The 21027-nt window shown below is 46.5% G+C and overlaps 1 protein-coding gene across 3 annotated transcripts in view; it reads right to left on the bottom strand.

Annotated features, from left to right (window-relative positions):
- The window catches only part of KSR2 (kinase suppressor of ras 2), a 526910-nt gene that overhangs the window by 197415 nt on the left and 308468 nt on the right, over positions 1-21027 (bottom strand). For all 3 annotated transcript variants that reach the window (XM_058425819.1, XM_058425817.1, XM_058425818.1), the window contains one exon: positions 18559-18743. In XM_058425819.1, coding sequence (XP_058281802.1) covers positions 18559-18743 — 185 coding nt within the window. The remainder of the gene's footprint in view (positions 1-18558; positions 18744-21027) is intronic.

Here is a 21027-nt window from a genome sequence, read left to right as displayed (position 1 = left end):
TATTTTACATTTCAGATGTTCAATCAATACTGATCATGATCTGTATTGTACATCTCAGATGTAATTTTCAGATCAATGATCTGAATGATCGCTGCATTCAGATATGCTGTAGGGTGGGGCGATATCCAACAGAAACCAATGAGGATTAAAGCTGACCTAAATCCAAACACCATACAACAGTATCAACAACCACAACACTTAGGTACTGCTTCCTATGCAGCAGACATAGTGCTTAGGATCCCTTCATTTCATCCCAATAATCAATCCATGAGAAAGGGATATGATGCCCAATTTTAAAGAAGGAGAACTTGAGGCTTGGAGCTGGTAAGTAATACATGGCAGAGATAAGATCTGAACCCAGGCTTGTCCAACTCTCAACTGCCTGCCCGACCAAAGCCAGGATGCCATGGCTTTGCCCTTGGAGTGGGGCTGAGTCTCTACTTGGTACCACGATTAACTTTCCCTAGAAGGCTGTGTGCTTCCTAGAGGAGTGTCAGGGGATGGGAGAAAAAAGAAACTCCTTTCCAGGGATCACTGGGGAATACAGCCCAACAGAAACAGAGAACTGAAATGGTTTTCTGTACAATGGTAGAGACACAGCCTGCTAATTCAGGTCATGAACTGATCTGGCCTGGGGTTGGAGGAGTGCTCCTCAAAGTCTTTGAAGACAGGGACCCCACATTATTCATGCTTGTTCTAGTGAACACTGATTGTCAGCCTCCCCAGCATTCATTCTCTCTTTTAAGCAAATGTCATGGTTAATACTGAGTGTCAACTTGATTGGATTGAGGGATACACATTATTAATCCTGGATGTGTCTGTGTGGGTGTTGCCAAAAGAGTCAGTGGGCTGGGGAAAGCAGATCCACCCTTAAACTGGTGGGCACAATCTAATCAGCTTCCAGGGAATATAAAGCAGGCAGAAAAATGTGAAAAGGAGAGATGGGCCTAGCCTCCCAGCCTACATCTTTCTCCCATGCTGGATGCTTCCTGCCCTCAAACATACAACTCCAAGTTCTTCAGTTTTGGGACTAAGACTGGCTCTCCTTTCTCCTCAGCTTGCAGAGAGCCTATTGTGGGACCTTGCAATCGTGTAAGTTAATATTTAGTAAACTCATATATATCTCCTATTAGTTCTGTCCCTCTAAGAGAACCCTGACTAATATAGATTTTGGTACCAGGAGTGGTTTTAGAGGAACAGAATATAAGGATGGAGTTCTTTCATTGATTTGGGGGTTTCTGGAGTTGGCTGCTTAATATGATTAGACCCAAAAATGCTAAGGACTCTACTTCTAATAGTATAGAGAACACTGATAGTCCTTGGCATGAACTGTTTAGAGAGTTATGCAAAATAAATGCATTTGAGACTCCTAATTCACTGCTTATGAAAGGCAAGGAGTTTAGTGACGCTATACATAATACCTTTGACCATATGTGGAGAATCAAGGAACAAAATGAAGCTGGTTGGCTGCTCCTAAGTTCAGTAGACAAAGTGATGAAATAAAATTATGAAAGAAATTATGAACTGAGGGATTCTGTCTCCCAGCTTCAGAAACAGATACTGAACCTCAAATCTACTAAGATTGCCCTGAGTGAGTCTTACCTCCTGTAGAGAAAGAGCTGAAATTGTGGGAAAACAGACATAAGCTCTTACCATGTGAGTGGCTGACCTGCAGCGACAGGTGCATGGACAGCCTCACCAGGTGTTTACTGTTAAGGTGAGGGCATTGATTAGAAAAAAATGAGACCCTGAAACTTGGAATGGGGATTTGTGGGAGGACCCTGATGAAGCTGGGGACATCGAGTTTGTAAACTCTGATGGACCCTTTTTGCCAGAAGGAACAACTTCCCTATCCCCAGAAATGGCGACATCCCCTCCCCAACCCATGCTGCCATCAGCCTTTCCACCTTTGTCTGAGGAGATAAACCCTGCCCTGCCTGAGGCAACAGTGATGGCCTCCCCTGAGGCAGTTGCCAGGCAAAATAATGTTGATTCTCCTCAGGAGCCACTCCCAATACTCCTGTTTGCTTCTAGACCTATAACCACACTACAGTCCCAGTGGGTCCCTGGAGGTGAGGTTGAGAGTGTGACCCATGAGGAGGTGCACTATGCTCTAAAAGAACTGTTTGAGTTCTCTAATTTATATAAACAGCAATCTAGAGAACAGGCATGGGAATGGATATTAAGGGTGTGGGATAATGGGGGAAGGAACACAGAGTTGGATCAGGCTGCATTTATTGATTTGGGCCCACTAAGTAAGGACTCTGCATTTAATGTTGCAGCTTGGGGAGTTAAAAAAAGGTTCTAATAGTTTATTTGCTTGGTTAGCCAAAATATGGATTAAAAGATGGCCCATTGTGAGTGAGCTGGAAATGCCTGATCTCCCTTGGTTTAATGTAGAGGAAGAGATCCAAAGGCTCAGGGAGATTGGGATGGTGGAGTAGATTAGTCACTTTAGACCTACTCATCCTAGCTGGGAGGGTCCAGAAGATATACCCTTGACTGATGTCTTACAAAATAGATTTGTGAGGGCAGCACCTACATCTTTGAAGAGCCCTGTAATTGCTCTTCTCTGTATGTCAGATCTAATGGTAGGAACCACAGTCACTCAACTACAAAATTTACTTACAAGGGGAATAATTGGATCCCAAAGTGGCAAGGGCCAAGTGGCAGCATTCAACTGTCAAAGGCAAGGTGAACGTAGCTACCGTAATGGACAGCAGAGGCAAAGTGGCAATCAGAATACTCTGACTCTAAGTGAAGTAACTCAGGAATGGAAAACCAAACATTGTATGTTCTCACTGATATGTGGGAGCTAAGCGATGAGGACGCAAAGGCATAAGAATGATACAGTGGACTTTGGGGACTCAGGGGCAGTGTGGGAGGGGGGCAAGGGATTAAAAGACTACAAATATGGTACAGTGTACACTGCTCGAGTGATATGTGCATCAAAATCTCACAAATCACCACTAAATAACTTACTCATGTAACCAAATACCACCTGTACCCCAATAACTTATGGAAAAAATAAAAACAATAATAATTAAAAAAAGAATACTCTGACTCATGTAGATCTCTGGCATTGGCTAATTAATCACAGTGTTCCTAGAAGTGAAATTGATAGGAAGCCTACTGCATTCCTACTGAAATTATACAAACAGAAAATTTCTAGGTAGGATGGACAAAAGACTAATTTGATTATAAAAACAGAGAATCACAGCCCCTCAGTCAATTTCCAGACTTGAGCCAGTTTACAGACCCAGAACCCTTTGAATGAAGGGGAGGCTGGGTCCTTTGAGGAAGGACCCCACTACATTACAGACAATCTATGCAGTGAATCTTTCTCCCATCCTTCCCCAAGGAGACCTCCAGCGTTTTCACAGGGTAACTGTGCACTGGGGAAAGGGAAATGATCAGACATTTCAGGGACTACTGGACACTGACTCTGAGCTGAAACATTCCAGGGGACCCAAAAACGTCATTATGGTCCTCCAGTTAAGGTAGGAGCTTATGGAGGTCAGGTAATTAATGGAGTTTTAGCTCAGGTCTGATGTACAGTGGGTCCAGTGGGTCTCTGGACTCATCCTGTGGTCATTTCCCCAGTGCCAGAATGCATGATTGGCACAGACATACTTAGCAGCTGGCAGAACCCCCACACTGGCTCCCTGACTGGTAGGATGAGGACTATTACAGTGGGAAAGGCCAAATGGAAGCCATTAGAGCGGCCTCTACCTAGAAAAATAGTAAATCAAAAACAATATTCCATCCCTGGAGGGACTGTGGAGATTAGTGCCACCATCAAGGACATGAAAGACACAGGGGAGGTGATTCCCACCACATCCCTGTTCAACTCTCCCATTTGGCCTGTGCAGAAGACAGATGGATCTTGGAGAATGACAGTGGATTATCATAAGCTTAACCAAGTGGTAACTCCAACTGCAGCTGCTGTACTTGTACCAGATGTGGTTTCATTGCTTGAGCAAATTAACATATCTCCTGGTACCTGGTATGCAGCCATTGACTTGGCAAATGCCTTTTTCTCCATTCCTGTCCATAAGGCCCACCAGAGGCAATTTACCTTCAGCTGGCAAGGCCAGCAATATACCTTCACTGTCCTACCTCAGGGGTATAGAAACTCTCTGGCTTTGTGTCATAATCTTATTTGGAGAGAACTTGATTGCTTTTTGCTTCTGCAAGATATCACACTGGTCCATTACATTGATGACATTATGTTGATTGGATCCAGTGAGCAAGAAGTAGCAAACACATTGGACTTATTGGTGAGGCATTTGCATGCCAGAGGATGGGAAATAAATCCAACTAAAATCAGGGATCTTCTACCTCAGTAAAATTGCTAGGGGTCCAGTGGTGTGGGACCTGTTGAGATATTCCTTTTAAGGTAAAGGATAAGTTGCTGCATTTGGCCCCTCCTACAACCAAAAAAGAGGCACAACGCCTAGTGGGCCTATTTGGATTTTGGAGGCAACACGTTCCTCATTTGGATGTGTTACTCCAGTGCATTTATCAAGTGACCCAAAAGGCTGCCAGTTTTGAGTGGGGTCCAGAATAGGAGAAGGCTCTGCAACAGGTCCAGGCTGCTGTACAAGCTGCTCTGCCACTTGGCCATATGACCCAGCAGATCCAATGGGGTTTAAAGTGTCAGTGGCAGACAGGGATGCTGTTTGGAGCCTTTGGCAGGCTCCCATAGGTGAATCACAGCAGAGGCTTCTAGGATTATGGAGCAAGGCCCTGCCATCTTCTGCAGATAACTACTCTCCTTTTGAGAGACAGCTCTTGGCCTATTACCAAGCTTTGGTGGAAACTGAACATTTGGCTATGGGTCATCAATGTGACCTGAACTGCCTATGTGACCCGAACTGCCTATCATGAACTGGGTGCTTTCTGACCCATGTAGCCACAAAGTGAGTCGTGCACAGCAGCATTTCATCATCAAATGGAAGTGGCATATACGTGATTGGGCTCGAGCAGGTCCTGAAGGCACAAGTAAGTGACATGAGGAAGTGGCTCAAATGCCCATGATCTCCACTCCTGCCACCCTGCCTTCTCTTCCCCAGCCTGCACTGATGGCCTCATGGGGAGCTCCCTATGATCAGTTGACAGAGGAAGAGAAGACTAGGGCCTGGTTCACAGATGGTTCTGCACCATACGCGGGCACCACCCGAAAGTGCACAGCTGCAGCTACAGCCCCTTTCTAGGACATCCCTGAAGGACAGTGGTGAAGGGAAATCTTCCCAGTGGGCAGAACTTCGAGCGGTGCACCTGGTTGTGGACTTTGCCTGGAAGGAGAAATGGCCAGATGTGTGATTATATACTGATTCTTGGGCTGTAGCCAGTGGTTTGGTTGGATGGTCAGGGACTTGGAAGAAGCATTATTGGAAAATTGGTGACAAAGAAATTTGGGGAAGAGGTATGTGGATGGAACCCTCTGAGTGGTCAAAAACTGTGAAGATATTTGTATCCCATGTGAGTGCTCACCAACGGGTGACCTTAGTGGAAGAGGAGTTTAATAATCAAGTGGATAGAATGACCCATTCTGTGGACACCACTCAGCCTCTTTCCCCAGCCACCCCTGTCATCGCCCAATGGGCCCATGAACAAAGTGGCCACGGTGGCAGGGATGGAGGTTACGCATGGGCTCGGCAACATGGACTTCCACTTACCAAGGCTGACCTGGCTACGGCCACTGCTGAGTGCCCAATTTGCCAGCAGCAGAGACCAACACTGAGTCCCCGATATGGCACCATTCCTCAGGGTGATCAGCCAGCTACCTGGTGGCAGGTTGATCATATTGGACCTCTTCTATCAGGGAAAGGGCAGAGGTTTGTCCTCACTGGAATAGACACTTACTCCAGATATGGGTTTGCCTCTCCTGCACACAATGCCTCTGCCAAAACTACCACCCGTGGACTCACGGAATGCCTTATCCACCATCATGGTATTCCGCATAGCATTGCCTCTGACCAAGGCACTCACTTTACAGCTAAAGAAGTGTGGCATGGGCTCATGCTCATGGAATTCACTGGTCTTACCACGTTCCCCATCATCCTGAAGCAGCTGGATTGATAGAACGGTGGAATGGCCTTTTGAAGTCACAATTACAACACCAACTAGGTGGCAATACCCCATCATCCTGAAGCAGCTGGATGAATAGAACAGTGGAATGGCCTTTTGAAGTCACAATTACAACACCAACTAGGTGACAATACTTTGCAGGACTGGGGCAAAGTTCTCTAGAAGGCCATGTATGCTCTGAATCAGCATCCAATATATGGTACTGCTTCTCCCATAGCCAGGATTCGCAGGTCCAGGAATCAAGGGGTGGAAGTGGCACCACCCACCATCACCCCTACTGATCCACTAGCAAAATTTTTGCTTCCTGATCCCACGACATTACGTTCTGCTGGCCTAGAGATCTTAGTTCCAGAGGGAGGAAGGCTAACACCAGGAGACACAATGATTCCACTAAACTGAAAGTTAAAATTGCCACCTGGACACTTTGAGCTCCTCCTACCTTTAAGTCAATAGGCTAAGAAGGGAGTTACAATGTTGGCTGGGGTGAATGACCCAGACTATCAAGATGAAATCAGTCTGCTACTCCACAACGGAGGTAAGGAGGAGTACACATGGAATACAGGAGATCCATTAGGGCATCTCTGAGTATTACCAAGCCCTGTGATTAACATCAATGGGAAACTACAACAGCCCAAACCAGGCAGGACTACAAATGACTGGACCCTTCAGGAATGAAGGTTTGTGTCACTCCATCAGGAAAAAAACCATGACTTGCTGAGGTGCCTGCTGAAGGCAAAGGGAATACAGAATGGGTAGTAGAAGGTAGTCATCAATACCAGCTATGACCACGTGACCAGCTGCAGCAATGAGGACTGTAACTGTCATGAGTTTTTCCTCCTTCTTTTGTTAAAAACATGTTTGTGCATGTATACACTTGTACTAAGAAAATATCTTCATTTTATTTCCTTTTCCTTTATCATGTGACATAAGATTTATTGTCTGCATATCAGCATTTAAGTATTGTTAACGTTATGTAATAGTATTTGGGTTAGAGATTGGTGCATTTCTGGTTACATGAAGGATAGTTGTGGCTGGGCACGGTGGCTCATGCCTGTAATCTCAGCACTTTGGGAGGCCGAGGTGGGTGGATCACCTGAAGTTGGGAGTTTGAGACCAGCCTGACCAACATGGAGAAACCCCACCTCTGCTAAAAATACAAAATTAGCTGGGCGTGGTGGCACATGCCTGTAATCCCAGGTACTTGGGAGGCTGAGGCAGGAGAATCGCTTGAACCCAGGAGGTGGAGGTTGTGGTGAGCCGAGATCGTGCCATCGCACTCCAGCCTGGGCAACAAGAGTGAAACTCCATCTCAAAAAAAAAAAAAGATTAACGTTTGAGTCAGCAGGCTAGGGAAGGCAGATCCACCCTTAATCTGGTGGGTACAATCTAATCAGCTTCCAGTGAATATAAAGCAGGTAGAAAAACATGGAAAAGGAGAGATGGGCCTAGCCTCCCAGCCTACATCTTTCTCCCATGCTGGACGCTTCCTGCCCTTGAATATCAGACTCCATGTTCTTCAGTTCTGGGACTCAGACTGGCTCTACTTGCTCTTTAGCTTGCAGACAGCCTACTGTAGGACCTTGTGATCATGTAAGTTAATAATTAATAAACTCCCCTTTGTGTGTGTGTATGTGTGTGTGTATATCTATATATGTGTGTATATATATATAACATAGGATACATACATATATATATATATATATATATATATATATATATATATATCCTATTAGTTCTATCCCTCTGAGATAATCCTGACTAATACAGCAAAACTCTCCATTTCTAAGCCCATAGGTTAGATCATGGCCCAAATAAAGCCAGTAAGCATCTATCCCACTTCTCTGGCCCTGCTGATTGGTTCAGAGATGAGTATACAGTCAAGCCTGTGGATTCAGAGTGAATCTCAGATCTAAACAATCTTACTTTGCCGCTACGGACTAGAATAGGGGAGACTGCTGGGGCCATCTTGTCACCACATAGAGCATAAAAGTGAAGCTATCCTTAAAAGAGTAGGGCTGAGAGATAGAGACTAAGTCACAACATGAACAGAGCCCTTAGATCCAGCCATACCTGAAGCCTACACAGCCTATGGACCTTTTAGTTACATGTGTCAATAAATTACCTTTATATTTAAAAACAAAACAAAACACTTAGGTTGGGTTACCTGTCACTTGTAACCAACCATGAATCCCAATCACCGTCACCACCATGCAGTGATGAAGAGCTGCTTATTTTTCAATCAACAAAATGGTTTTGGGGGCAGTTTTTCTTGGACACTTGCTTCCCTAGTCAGTTAAGCAGGAGAACCATCCATAAATCCAAAGACTGCATCCAAATCCAGAGACTTCAGTTCCTGCCTGGGTGAAGCCAAGCCCAGCCAGCCCTGCAGCTCTGGAGGGCAACAAGTAGAATTCTTTGTCTTTTGCCATCTAGATCCTGAGTAGCTGAAGGTTCACAGTGCTGGACACAAAGTGAATGCTCAAAAATGTTCATTGATATCTATTCAAAACTATTTTGTGTGTGCTAGCTCCATGCCAGGCACAGTGATAAACAAGACTGACGTAGTCACTGCCTTCATGGAACTGATACTAGAGGAATGAGGCATGAAACAAATACTCATATAAGTACACATATACCTGCACATTGTGCTAAGTGCTTCTAAAGAAAAGTATAGAGATGAGAAAAGGTGTAACTGATCTAACTTAGAATGTCAGGCAATGCTTTCCCAAGGAAACATTAATTCAGATGGAAGTGATAATAATGAGTGGGTGTCCATTAGCCTAAGAGTTCATGGCAAGAGAGAGCATAGTTCATTGAAAGAATTCATGTGATGGGGCAGAGAGAAAAAAATGAAGCTAGAGAGAGCACAGGAGCCAGCCAGGGTGTGGCATGACACGTTAAGGATCTGGGCTGTAGACTATGAACAGTGGGAGATTGTGGTAGGATCTTATCTTAATTGGGGTTGAGAGCCAGATTTTCACTTTGGGAAGATTACATCAATGGAGTGGATTTGGGTCAAAGTGGATACAGGACGATCCATTTGGAAACTATTACACAGTTTGGACAAGGGTGGTGATGATGGAGGTGGAGATGAAAAAAAGTGGAAGGACAGAGGTCACAGTCTACATCCCACGAACCAAATCTGGCCCTCCGCCTGTTATTGTAAGTCAAGTTCTATGGAAACACAGCCACATCCATTTGTTTTGGTATTGTCTCCGGATGCTTTGTGTTACAATGGCAGAGTTAAGTAGTTGTCACAGAAATCATACAGCCTGCAAAACTGGAAATATTTACTATCTGGCCTTTTACAGAAAAAGGTGGCTGACTCCTGATTTAGAAGCCTCACTCAACAAGACATGGAAGATAGGGCATCATGGAAAAGAACTGTCAAAGTTCACACCTAAATATAGGCTTACCCAGCTGGATAGATGGGCAAGACGAGGCTGCCAGAAGAGGACCAGGCTTGTTGGAGAGGAGGGTAAATTTGATTGAAACAAACCAACCCCCCCTGCAACCCTACCACTTCATAGAAATGAGGTCAGGCCAAGTTATGTGCAGAAAGAGCATGCAATCTGGTGTCTGAAGGCGTTATGGTCTTTAGTCTTGCCTCTCATGCACTATGTAACTGCCAGCCAGGAATTTTCCTCTCTTGGAACGTCAGTTTTCTCATCCACAGAATGGGGACGCAGGGGCATGGATAAGGAATACGAATGCCTTGTGCACACCGTACAGTTCTATCGCAGATAGAAATCAGCTGATGTTTTGAAATCAGCTGATGCTCAAGAGAGGGGTTACTGGGACAAAGGCAGTAACAATCAGACACAGGTCCCGATGAGGGGGAATGGGATTGCCCACTCTGACAGCATGTACCTGACCAAGGATCAGGACTTAACTCCAACAGACACAAATGGCTCCTTTGCTTTCTAACGCCAACCACTTACCTATCAATTTTGGTCGCCACAACTCCTGGTGAGAGCAATCATAACAAAAGGTCTGAGGTTGTCTATTGCATGCTGAGCCCAAACTGTTTTTGCTGGGGCAAGAAGTACAAAATGTGTAGGCAAGGACAAGAGAAGACTGATGATAAGAACCCAGAAGTCGCCTCTCATGGAACATACACACCCACACATGCACACACACATACAGCTCATGCCCACATGCTTCAGCAGCCCTCCATACACACAAAAAGTGTCACCATTTAAACAAAGACACACTAACGTCCTTTGAACTTCCACCACCTTGTTGCTGAGCACTTTGAGTGGCAGCAGAGACTGCTGTTCTGCAACCCTCTTGATATAATGGAGAGAGCCATTGGTTGGCATCAGGAGACTCAGGTTCAAGCCCCAGCTCTATAGCCCTGGGCAAGTCCTTTCTACTCTCTAGCCTCAGTTTCCCCACCTGTAAAACAAGGGGCTGGACTCAGTGATTTCTGAGGCCCTTTCTAGCTCTGACATCTATCCTAGAACAGAGATTAAAAATTGGGAGCCCCCAAACAAAATGCAACCCGCAAACCTGTGGAGTTATCCAATATGGGCTTATACAGTGTCAAAGGATGTATAATTGGTTGCTAACATTTTTAAACTGGGAGAGTGCTTGTAAAAGTCAGGATCTCCAACTTCTGAAGAAATCAAACAATCTGGCAGCACAGTGCTGGGCCCTTATCTCCACAGGGCCACACCTGCTGGGGCTGGAGAGCAGCTGCCCCTGCCTCACCTCTTTCTTCTCTCCCCCACATCAGGCTGCTACACTCTTTTCAGGTACTTCTCAGAACCCAGTAGGTATCTCAGAGAAAAAGCCCTGTTCCAGCTGGCATTTAAGGTGACACTGAGATTTTGAATAGGTATTGACTTGCCATGATTATACAGATTGGCCCTGGTACCGCCTTTCCTTATTCTTATTTGGAAAATGAGGAGGAGGTCTGCGTTGGTTTCCTAGGGCTGCTATGATAAAATACCAAAAGCTGGTGGCTTAAAACAAGACGGGTTTATTCTCTCACTGTTCTAGAGGCCAGAAGTCCAAGATTAAGGGGGCTCTTGATTTTCAAAGCAGGGTTGGTTCTTTCTGGAGCCTCTCAGGAGAGCATGTCCTCATGCCTCTCCCAGCTTCTGGTGGCTCTGGCAATCCTTGACGTTTCTTGGCTTGTAGACACATCACTCCAATCTCTGTCCCTATCTTTACCTGGTGCCATCCTGGCATCTCTGTCCAAATCTCCCTCTTCTTATGAGGACACCAGTCATACTGGACTAGGGCCCATCCTAATAACCTCATTTTAACTTGATCACACCTGCCAACACCCTATTTCCAAATAAGGGCACATCCACAGGTGTGTGGGGTAGGATTTGGGCACATCTTTTTGAGGCCACAATTCAACCCATGACAAGGCCGAATCTACCTCATTAAACGGGTGGAAATGAACACACAAGAGGCTGAAAACTCCTCTGAAACATAAAGATATTTAATAGATACATCTGCAGACGAATCATGACAATTTGACACACGTGCAGTCACTTAAGGCCAATGGCTTACATCCAGGCTTTATCTTCTGTGTCAGTTTCTTGCACATTGAGAGAAACTTACATCTGGAATAACTCCCATCCCATCACAGAGAAGCACCAGGAAGGCTGAGGGCTGGGCTCCTGGCTTCCTGGAAATCCACGGGGCAAGTGTGCAGGGCACAGAAGGACCTTAAGTCTCCTGATCCCACACAGTGGAGTTGTCTATAAAGACGTGATATACTAAGAAAGATTCAACGCCACTTATGTAGGCATCCTGCCAAGGACATCTAGCCTGAGTCCAGCCAGGAGGAAACATCAGGCAGACCCGAATTGAGAGATTTCTATAAAGTAGCTGACCCCTCCTCTTCAAAGAGGCCAAAGTCATACACAACAACAAAAAAGGCTGAGAAACTGCTCTAGCTTGCATAACAGCCAAACGCAATACGGGACCTCAGATTCGATCCTGTACCAGAAAAAAAAAAAATTGCTCTAAAAGATACTATTGGGGCAATTGCTGAAATTGGAATCCGGCGAGATGAAAGTACTGATTCAATGTCAAGTTTACTGAAATTGGTAACTCTACATGGTTATGTAAGAGAGTATACAGCCTAGTCCCAAATGGTTCACAAAAATTAGAGAAAGGGAAAGAAAGAGGGAGAGAAAAAAGCAAATGCTGGAAAATGTTAAAAACCAGTGAATCTAAGTAAAGAGGGGCCTGGAAGTCCCCTGTGTTGTTCTTGCAACGTTTCTGTAAATTTGAAATTACTTCAAAATGAAAGCTTTAAAAAAAACTGTCATATAACCCGGGGATTCTGAAATGCCAGCCTGCACAACTCCCTGGAGAGCTTGTGAAAACTCAGATTGCTGGACCTCTCCCCAGAACTTCTGATTCAACAGGGCTGGAGGGGAAGAGCAAGAATTTGCATTTCTAACAAGCTTTGGGATGCTGCTGCTGCTGGTGATGGTGGTCTGGAACACACTTTGAGAACCCTGGTAGAACCTGGTTTACATTGTGGTTGTGATCACCAAAATAACTAGCAGAAGGAGTTAAGCTGGCTGCTTCTGGGAAGCAGGACTGGGGAGGGATAGTGCAAGAGATCAGTGCTTTTCTTTAGGAACTGTTCTGCAGCATTTTGTTTATTTCCAGGTGTATATATTTTAATGCCTGCAAATCATCTACATCCTGCCTGGCATGTAGCAGGTGGTCAGCACCCATTAAAAAGCTGCTGGGGCCTGAGTTTCTAAAAGATGCCAGGCAACGTGGTACCTCCTGTGTCTGCTGAGTCCCCAGGGGAACAGGAGATCCCAGCACCAACCCTAGCTCATTTTGTGGGGGCAAAGTCCTTTGGGTAACTCCATAGGATATCTAATTTCCCCTTGGAATTGGCACCACTGAGTCCGGTCAAACGCAAACTGCTCAAAATATCTTCCAATTCTGAGACAAGACTGCGGTTCAGCCAGCAAACTTCTGTCAAGACACGAGCCTCTCCTCCCTCTCTTCTGGGGGGTAATGAACCTTGGCCTTAAGCCTCATTAAACCCCATTATATAATCACCCCCATCCTGAGTCTCTTTATAACCCTTCCAGCGGCCGCTTTCTTGGGAGTAGGCAGTTCTGCTCCATCAGTCTTTATTGCTACCTGCTGCCTTCCTCCACAAACCAGGCTTCTGACTCAGCCTCAAGGTACACGCAAGGCCAGGCTATGAAAAGAGGGTCAACTCTCTCTCAGCTTGTCCCCAGGACAAAGAGCAGGAGTGGCTTAGAGTAGGGATGGGCAGAGGGGCTGCCATCTTTCAAGACACCTCATGAAGGACAATATTTCGTAAGACCCAGGCCTTGTAGGTAACTCCAGCTGGGGTCATTATGACCAAGATGGCGAAGTTCTGGAACCATCAGTCACTTGTTCCCCTTGGTAGCTGCTGCCCTGAAGCTGCTGCACCTGGTAGCTGTGTTCTCCCAACCCCAAGCCCCACCCAGAGCTTCCAAAACCAGCATTCTAAGTGAGTCACAGGCAGCTAACAAAGAAACACCCAGAAAATTGCAGGTGGCAAAATTACTATGTCATTCCTCATCTTCCACCAGAGATGTCCAGGATGAACGAGTTGCAGGGGCTTCCTGCAGCTTGTAATTTTGGCTACTTTCTGCAACTCCCTGGCCCCTATGGGGATGGCTACAACCTGGGACAACAGATCCCTAGAATAATAACAACAGAGTCCAGGTGGAGTAGCAAATGGTTAGTCTACGTGTGTGCTGCTTTCTAAGTGAGCACAGCACACTGACAAAGAGGCATCCTTTGAGCGAGGCTGTCACCCGCAACACACTCCCCCAGTGATGCAAGGGCATCGGAGGGAAAACTTGAGCATGTTCAGTTCCCTACCTAATGAGCAAGCAAGTTTTAATGAAGATGACATTGCAATTTCACAACCTAGCACTGCAGACTGGAGGATTCAAAAGGATGGCAAACTTCACCTCTTTCCTGACCTTGTGACCTTGGGCCAACTGCTTAAACTCTCTCAGCCCCAGTTTCTTCATCTGTAAAATGGGGATAATAGTAGTACCTACCTTATAGAGGATGGTGGAGTTTAAATGAAATAATAAAAGTAAACTGCTTTGTGCAATGCCTGGAACATTGTCAACACAATACAGGCCGAATGCTATTATTAACATGGTTTTCGTCATTGTTGCAAGCCACTTCATCATGTAACATACAGCAATAGCTCCCAAAGCCACCCTTTATTGAGACTCAGTGCTCTGAGTCTCCATGCTAGGGAATTTACATGCATTTCTCATTGTATCCTCACTGCATCGTTGCTGGGTAGAAAATAGACTCAAGAGGTTAAGTAATTTGTCCAGTGACTTAACAGCATCCAGTTAGTTGCTTTAAACCCGAAGTCACTTCTACCAGCCGGTAATGAATGATGACAATTATTCCTTCCATCTATGCGGCACTCTTTCATTCTAAAGAAAGTAGCCTTTCTTTAGGGGATTTAAGACAGCCTGACCTCCATCAGCTGGGATCAGAGATAGCCTACAAGGAGCCCACAAGCTTGCAGATTGGTGGAGTAAAGATGATCCACTGGTGAAGAGCACCTAATCAAACCACCAGAGCACGGTGGCCCACCCAAATGCAACACACAATAAATACAGCAAGGGTAGAGAGATAAGTCCACTGCTCTCTATCTCTCTCGGAAGCAGGTTCATTTGAGTCAATATCTCCCATGGTGAACAGAAGCGTCTGACATCTTTCATTCTAGCCCTACCTGAGTGAGGCTATGAACCCCAAGGGCTGGTGAACCTTGGAGACAGATTCCTCCATCAGTGAAGGCTCCTGCCATTCCCCTCCCTCCCTTTCCCCACTCGCCACTCCCAAGCCAGGGGAGTAGGGTAAGCCCCAAGAAGGTGATGTCCTTCTCGCAGCCCACTCAAGGTGGCTGGGCACCCTGAGGTTGTGAGGCTTGGCCACACTACAGCCAGATCTGCCTAACACTGTCCCCAGGCGTTACCATCATGGGGTAACAAGATGGCGTGTCACCACCCTTCACAGTGCAGACCAGAGCCAGAGCCGACAGTGACAAACAGGCAGACAGACTGAGCCTGGCAGGGATGCAGCCCCAGGGGCCCCCTTGGCTGGCTCAGCAGGAGGAAGGCGGCCACCAGGGCCCAAAAGCAGGGAGTTCTCTTCTGGAATGCACGGTAGCATGGGAATGGGAACTATTACAAACAAGGAGGAGTGGGCACCCGGTAGCTGTGTTCTCCCAACCCCAAGCCCCACCCAGAGTCCCCAGAACCAGCATTCTAAGTGCATCAAAAGATTTGCCTAGGAAAACTCAGTGGCTAGACCTCAGAGTCACTGAAATGGACCCTCAGGGAGTGCATACCCCTGGGGAAACTGAGACCCAGAAAGAGAAAGGAACTTGCCGTGTTGAAGTGATACAATGCAGGCTAGATTGGATCTGGATTCAGAAGGGACCCCATGGACAAGTTCATGCACCATTCTGAGCCTGTTTCTTGACCTGTAACATGGGAATTCTAGCACCTGCCTCGCAGACTGGGGTGAGCCTTAACTGAAATAGTGCAGCTGACACACCAGGCTGAGACAGAGGCCACAAAGGCAACTGGCGGCAACACTGAGATTCCAACAGACAGCATCTCGTTTCCCAAACTGGAACCTGCCTGCCCCACACCAGGCTGCCTTTGTTTCTGTTACTTGTTAGAATCAACAGATAGGGAACTGGTCCCTGGGATTTCAGCTCATATTTGGGTTACACACTCATTCTTCCACTGAGACTCAAATGCTATCTTTCTTCTTTCTGGGAGATCGGAGAGCAACTTCTTTGAAGAACCGAGACTGTCCAAGGGGCAGTTGTGCTCCTGGTGCCTCTTACTGCTGGGAGCCACCTGTTAATGAAAGACTTTGCTCCTGTCCACAGGCAAGCAGAAAAGCTTTTCCTCTCAGGTGGAGACCAGGGTGGGAACAAAAAGTTAGAAGCCACGATGAATCCTCAAAAACTCTTTGGTAGGGACGGGGGCTCAAATGTTCAAATCCATGTTTTTGTTTGTTTGTTTGTTTTTTGAGACGGAGTCTCGCTCTGTGGCAAAGGCTGGAGTGCAGTGGCGCAATCTCGGCTCCCTGCAAGCTCCGCCTCCCGGGTTCACGCCATTCTCCTGCCTCAGCCTCTACGAGTAGCTGGGACTACAGGCGCTCGCCGCCACCACGCCCGGCTAATTTTTTTGTATTTTTAGTAGAGACGGGGTTTCACCGTGGTCTCGATCTCCTGACCTCGTGATCCGCCCGCCTTGGCCTCCCGAAGTGCTGGGATTACAAGCGTGAGCCACCGCGCCCGGCCTGTTTGTTTTTTTTTTAAAGCAGGAAGGAGATGTTTTTACTCTGGCCAAAACTAAAGTGCAGAGCAGTGGCCAACCCCTGGAGGGGGCCCGGCTGACATTCACTCATAGGATGGCGATGACCAAGGACAGATGGCTGCTAGAGGCAGCCACCCAGAGTCATGCCAAGGTAAATGCCAAGCGCTCTTAGAGCCATGGGGAAGTGGGGAGGGGAAGTAAACTGCAAGGCATTTAGCCACAGAAGCCCCAAATTAACCATCAGACCACAGGCTGTAAATGATTCAAGAATAAAACATCATCATAAAAGCCACCATTTATTATGCACCTACTGTGTGCCAGGAACTGTGCAGAAGGCTTGGCATGCATGAGCTTATCTAATCCTCACAACTATCTACAAGATGAACCTCTTATTGTCCCCATTTTACAGATGAGGAAACAGGTTCAAGGGCTTTGAACTCACTTGAGGTCATGCATAATTGCTTAAAAGTAGAATAACTGGGGTTCAAACCCAGGCATCTGTTCCTGGTCGTGACATCTGCCTCACCTGGCTGTTGCTACACACTGGACATGTCACTATCATGCTTTTCTTCATCCACGCTCATGCAGCCACTCTCTCTGACTACCATGCAGGCCCACCCTCATGAAGGGCGCGCTCTCTGGCAGTGACTTCTCTGGACAAATTAATAAATTGGCCTTCTGGTGTGGACCTGGGAGTCGTGGGTGCTATTTTAGTTTGCTCGATTTAGAGCCTGCCTAACCTGGGCACTGAGACAAGGCAGTCTCTGGACCGACTCCTAACTGATGTCCACATGGTTCAGCAGTCTATACCCTCGGCTGATTCCTACCATGGATGCACCATAAACACCCATGGGCTATAAACCAAGCTCATTATTCGGGCCCCAGCCTAACCATCTAGCGGGATGTTGGATATTACATGTGCCTTTTTTTCCAGGCACAGAATTAATAGATCTTGTCAAATTCTCAAAGTGTAAGAACCCTTAGGTAAAAGTAATGCAGAAAACCCCATATTTAGAGAAAGGCATTCTGCTGGGTATTTGAACGGTCATGGTTATCAAATGATGTGTGACGTGTTAGAAAGAACTGAATTCAAATCCCAGCTCAAACACTCAACACCTGTATGACTTTGAGCAAGTTCTTTGACGTCCCTGGGCCTCAGTTTCCCCTTCTGTACAATGGGAATAATCCACCTGTACGAGGGATTATTGCAAGAACTAAATGGGGCCCTGCCTGTGAGTGATCAGCATGTATCAGTGCTCAGTGAACACGTCTCATCATTTCTCAGAGCAGCAACACAACATGCACAGCCTGTGGCTGAATTAAGGGCCAGGGGTTATTTCTTCTACATTCTCAGAGCCCTGCCTTCTCTTGAGCAACCAATCAATAAAAGTTGCTGTCTTGGCTGGAGGACTGGCTGGGCTTTATTCAGGGGGGTGCCCCTCTGACCACGTCTGTGCCTGTTCAGCAAATCGGGCCTCTGGATAGAGAAGATTAAACGCCTTCTGAAACCTCAGCCCTCCATCACCAAAAAGTTCCATTTCCGCTCCAAGTAATAACCACCCTGTCTCCAGCAGAAATTCGTAAGAGCTGAAAGTAAACCACCTCAGGCATGCTCAACCCCATTTGAACCCAAATACATCTTTGAGATGTAAAGGTTATATATGTTGACCTGAGTGGGGAAAAAAATACAAAACTTAATCATAGATGCCTTAGCCACAGCGGCCAAGAAAAATCCTGTAATCAGGCAGCTGAGAGACAGCCAGGAGGAGGGAGAGAGAGGGCAGGTGCCTCCCTGAATGCCTGCTTGCTTTCCTCTATCTTTCCTTCACACCTTCAGGGGAAAGAGCAAGAACTAGGGACCAACAACACCCAGTCAACCTCCCCAGCGTCAATTATGCCCCCCCCAAAACCATCCAAATGGGCGTGAGCGGCATAGGCAGATAGGGGGGGCCGTGGGCAGAGGATGGGCGAAGCTCTATCAGTGAGCATTTCACAAGCCCTAGAGATAAAGAAAAGGGAGTTTGCACCTGGCACAGAGAACAGCAGGTGCTGGGGAGAAGGAGGTAGCGTGGCAAGCGTTCCCAGTGCAGCCCGGCGGGTGACTTACTTGCAGAGAAGTTGGCCTCAGTGTGAACAGGAGGGGTGGAAGGCAGGAAAGGTGCGTGTCCCACAAAGAAGGAGCGGAGGGAGCGCTCGGACAGCAGCGGGGAGCGCTGCTGAGAGGGGATGTTCTCGCAGCTGCCTACGCTGCTGTGGATCTTGAGGTTCAAGGGTTTGCTCTTCTTCTTGGCTCTGAAAGGGAGACAGAAAAAGAGGAAAAGGAAATATATCCATAGGTGCACAAAGTTACAGCAGGGAGGCCCAGCCTTGTGTTTCCCATGAGGGGTCCAAAACGCACAGGGAGAAATTAGAAGAGCCCACAGGCTTTTAGGTAGAGACATAAGGGCTGGGCAAAAAGGGTTTACCCTCTCACCCCCAGGTCCCCCTAAGAAGCTCATTCTAACATGGAGCACAAGCAAACACTTCAGCCATCCTTTTTCACCCAGCTCCCTAGAGAAGCTCTAGAGAGCCAATTCCACAACTTTTGCCTAAACATCTCGAGTCCCCAGAGCTCCAAGCCCCCAACCCGTGGCCAAGCTGCCCTTTGGCCATTTGACAAAAACAGCAAATCCCAGGCTGTCCTCAAGTGAGTCCAGATCTGTGTCAAGGTGGCATTCACCATCTACGTGTTTAATCCCCAAATCCACTGCCCTTCCTCCATGTAACAATAATCAGTGTATTTCTGTAGATGTTGAGCCTGATGACTTTCAAGAGATCTAAGTAGACTAAGTCTTTGGTAGGATCACAGTGCCTCTTCTGGAAATGCTTCCTCTTGCTCAGGACTCCTGGTGCTGGGCTCCTTCTTCCCAGCCCACCCACGGCTCTGTCTAGCTCTTGGTCCAGTGCCTACCAGGAGCCTCAGATGGTGCCCACCTTAGGAGTTCAGGAAGGAGGCTGCTCCCCCAGATCACAGGCTGGATCCGATGGGGTGCCTCACAGCCTCACAGGCAGCTGCCAGAGATCAGAAGAGTGATATAGACAAGGCACCCTGCGTGCCCCCACCCTTCATCGCTGTGTCCACCATAGCAGCATTGCTGGAGGACAGCAGGTGCAGCTTGTAGGAATTACACTATTCTGGGGCCAGACTCCTGAGATTCAAATAACTGGTCTCACCACCCCGGGGTGAGTCCATTAAACTTCTCAAGCCTCAGTTCTCTTGCCTACAAAAGAGTCCTTCTTTGGAGAATTGTGGAGAGGATTAAAAAATGCCCGTAAGTGAATTAATACAAAGTATAAACATGAATTATTATTATTATTATATTATGGAGATCTGTCTGATAGTTCCTTGAGAAGAAAGAATCTGCAGCTGAAACCAAGCAGAAGCTTCTGGAAAGTTTGGTTCTTCTCTTGGGGACTCTTCAAAACCCAGGAGATTGAATGGTATTCTTTGTACACTCTGTGCCCAGGAAAACGAGTCACATAGAGCAGGAATTTAAATATTTGTTGAAGGATCTCTAAATGGTAAAAGGAAGGAAGGTAAAGAAGAGCTCTTCCAGGGACCCCTCAGCTCACAGCATTTGATCCATGGCCAGTTACAGATTCACTCAAGAGAAGAGAGAGGGGTGATGTCTGATCTCAATCCTACACACGGGCATTGGTCTCACCCTACCAGTGGGTGAGCATCTGCCTTCTGCCTACAACATGGTGCATTCATGGCAACAATTGTGCAATAAAGCCAGGGACTCTCCCTTACACAGAATCATAAAGGTAAGGAAATGTATAGGTAACTCACTGAAATGGGTAATGGTATGATATTTAAACCATTAATTAATAGAAATGTGTTATGGGTGCAAGTATCCATCAGAGTTAAGCTTATGACAAAATTTGATACTATCAGAAAAAGTGTATACTGAAGGCTGAGAATAACTACGTCCTCAAGAATGGATCTGTCACATTCTGGCCATTTCTTAGTATAGAGCTACCCCGTCTAATAACAGAGCTACTCGTCCACATGAGCATTTGAATTGTGGCAAGCCTTGACTGAAATAGGCTTAGAATGAAAAAAATAATAATAATGGACAATACCTAACAATACTTTTGTATGCATCAAATGTTGGGTTAAACAAAATACATTGCTAAAATTAAAAAAAAAAAAAAAGAGGGCTGAGTGCAGTGTCTCATCTCTGTAATCCCAGCACTTTGGGAGGCCAAGGCAGGAGAATAACTTGAGGCCAGGAGTTTGAGACCAGCCTGGGCAACATAGCAAGACCCTGTCTCTATAAAAAATTTAAAAATTAGCCGGGTGTGGAGGCATGTGCCTGCAGTCCCAGGTACTCAGGAGGCTGAGGTGGGAGGATCACTTGAGACCAGGAGTTTGAGGCTGTAGTGAGCTATGATTGTACACTGCACTCCAGCCTGGGTGACCCAGTGAGACCCTGTCTCTAAAATAATAATAATGATAATAATAAAATTTAAAAATGATAAAGAAAGTGAGGAGCTTGGCAATTATTCACAGTCTGTTGCTGAAATAAAAAAA

This window comes from Hylobates moloch, unplaced genomic scaffold, assembly GCF_009828535.3.
Source record: "Hylobates moloch isolate HMO894 unplaced genomic scaffold, HMol_V3 SCAFFOLD_12, whole genome shotgun sequence".
Lineage (NCBI taxonomy): Eukaryota > Metazoa > Chordata > Mammalia > Primates > Hylobatidae > Hylobates > Hylobates moloch.
The sequence above is the reverse complement of the archived record's forward strand: the minus strand, read 5'-3'. Positions and strand labels throughout refer to the sequence as shown.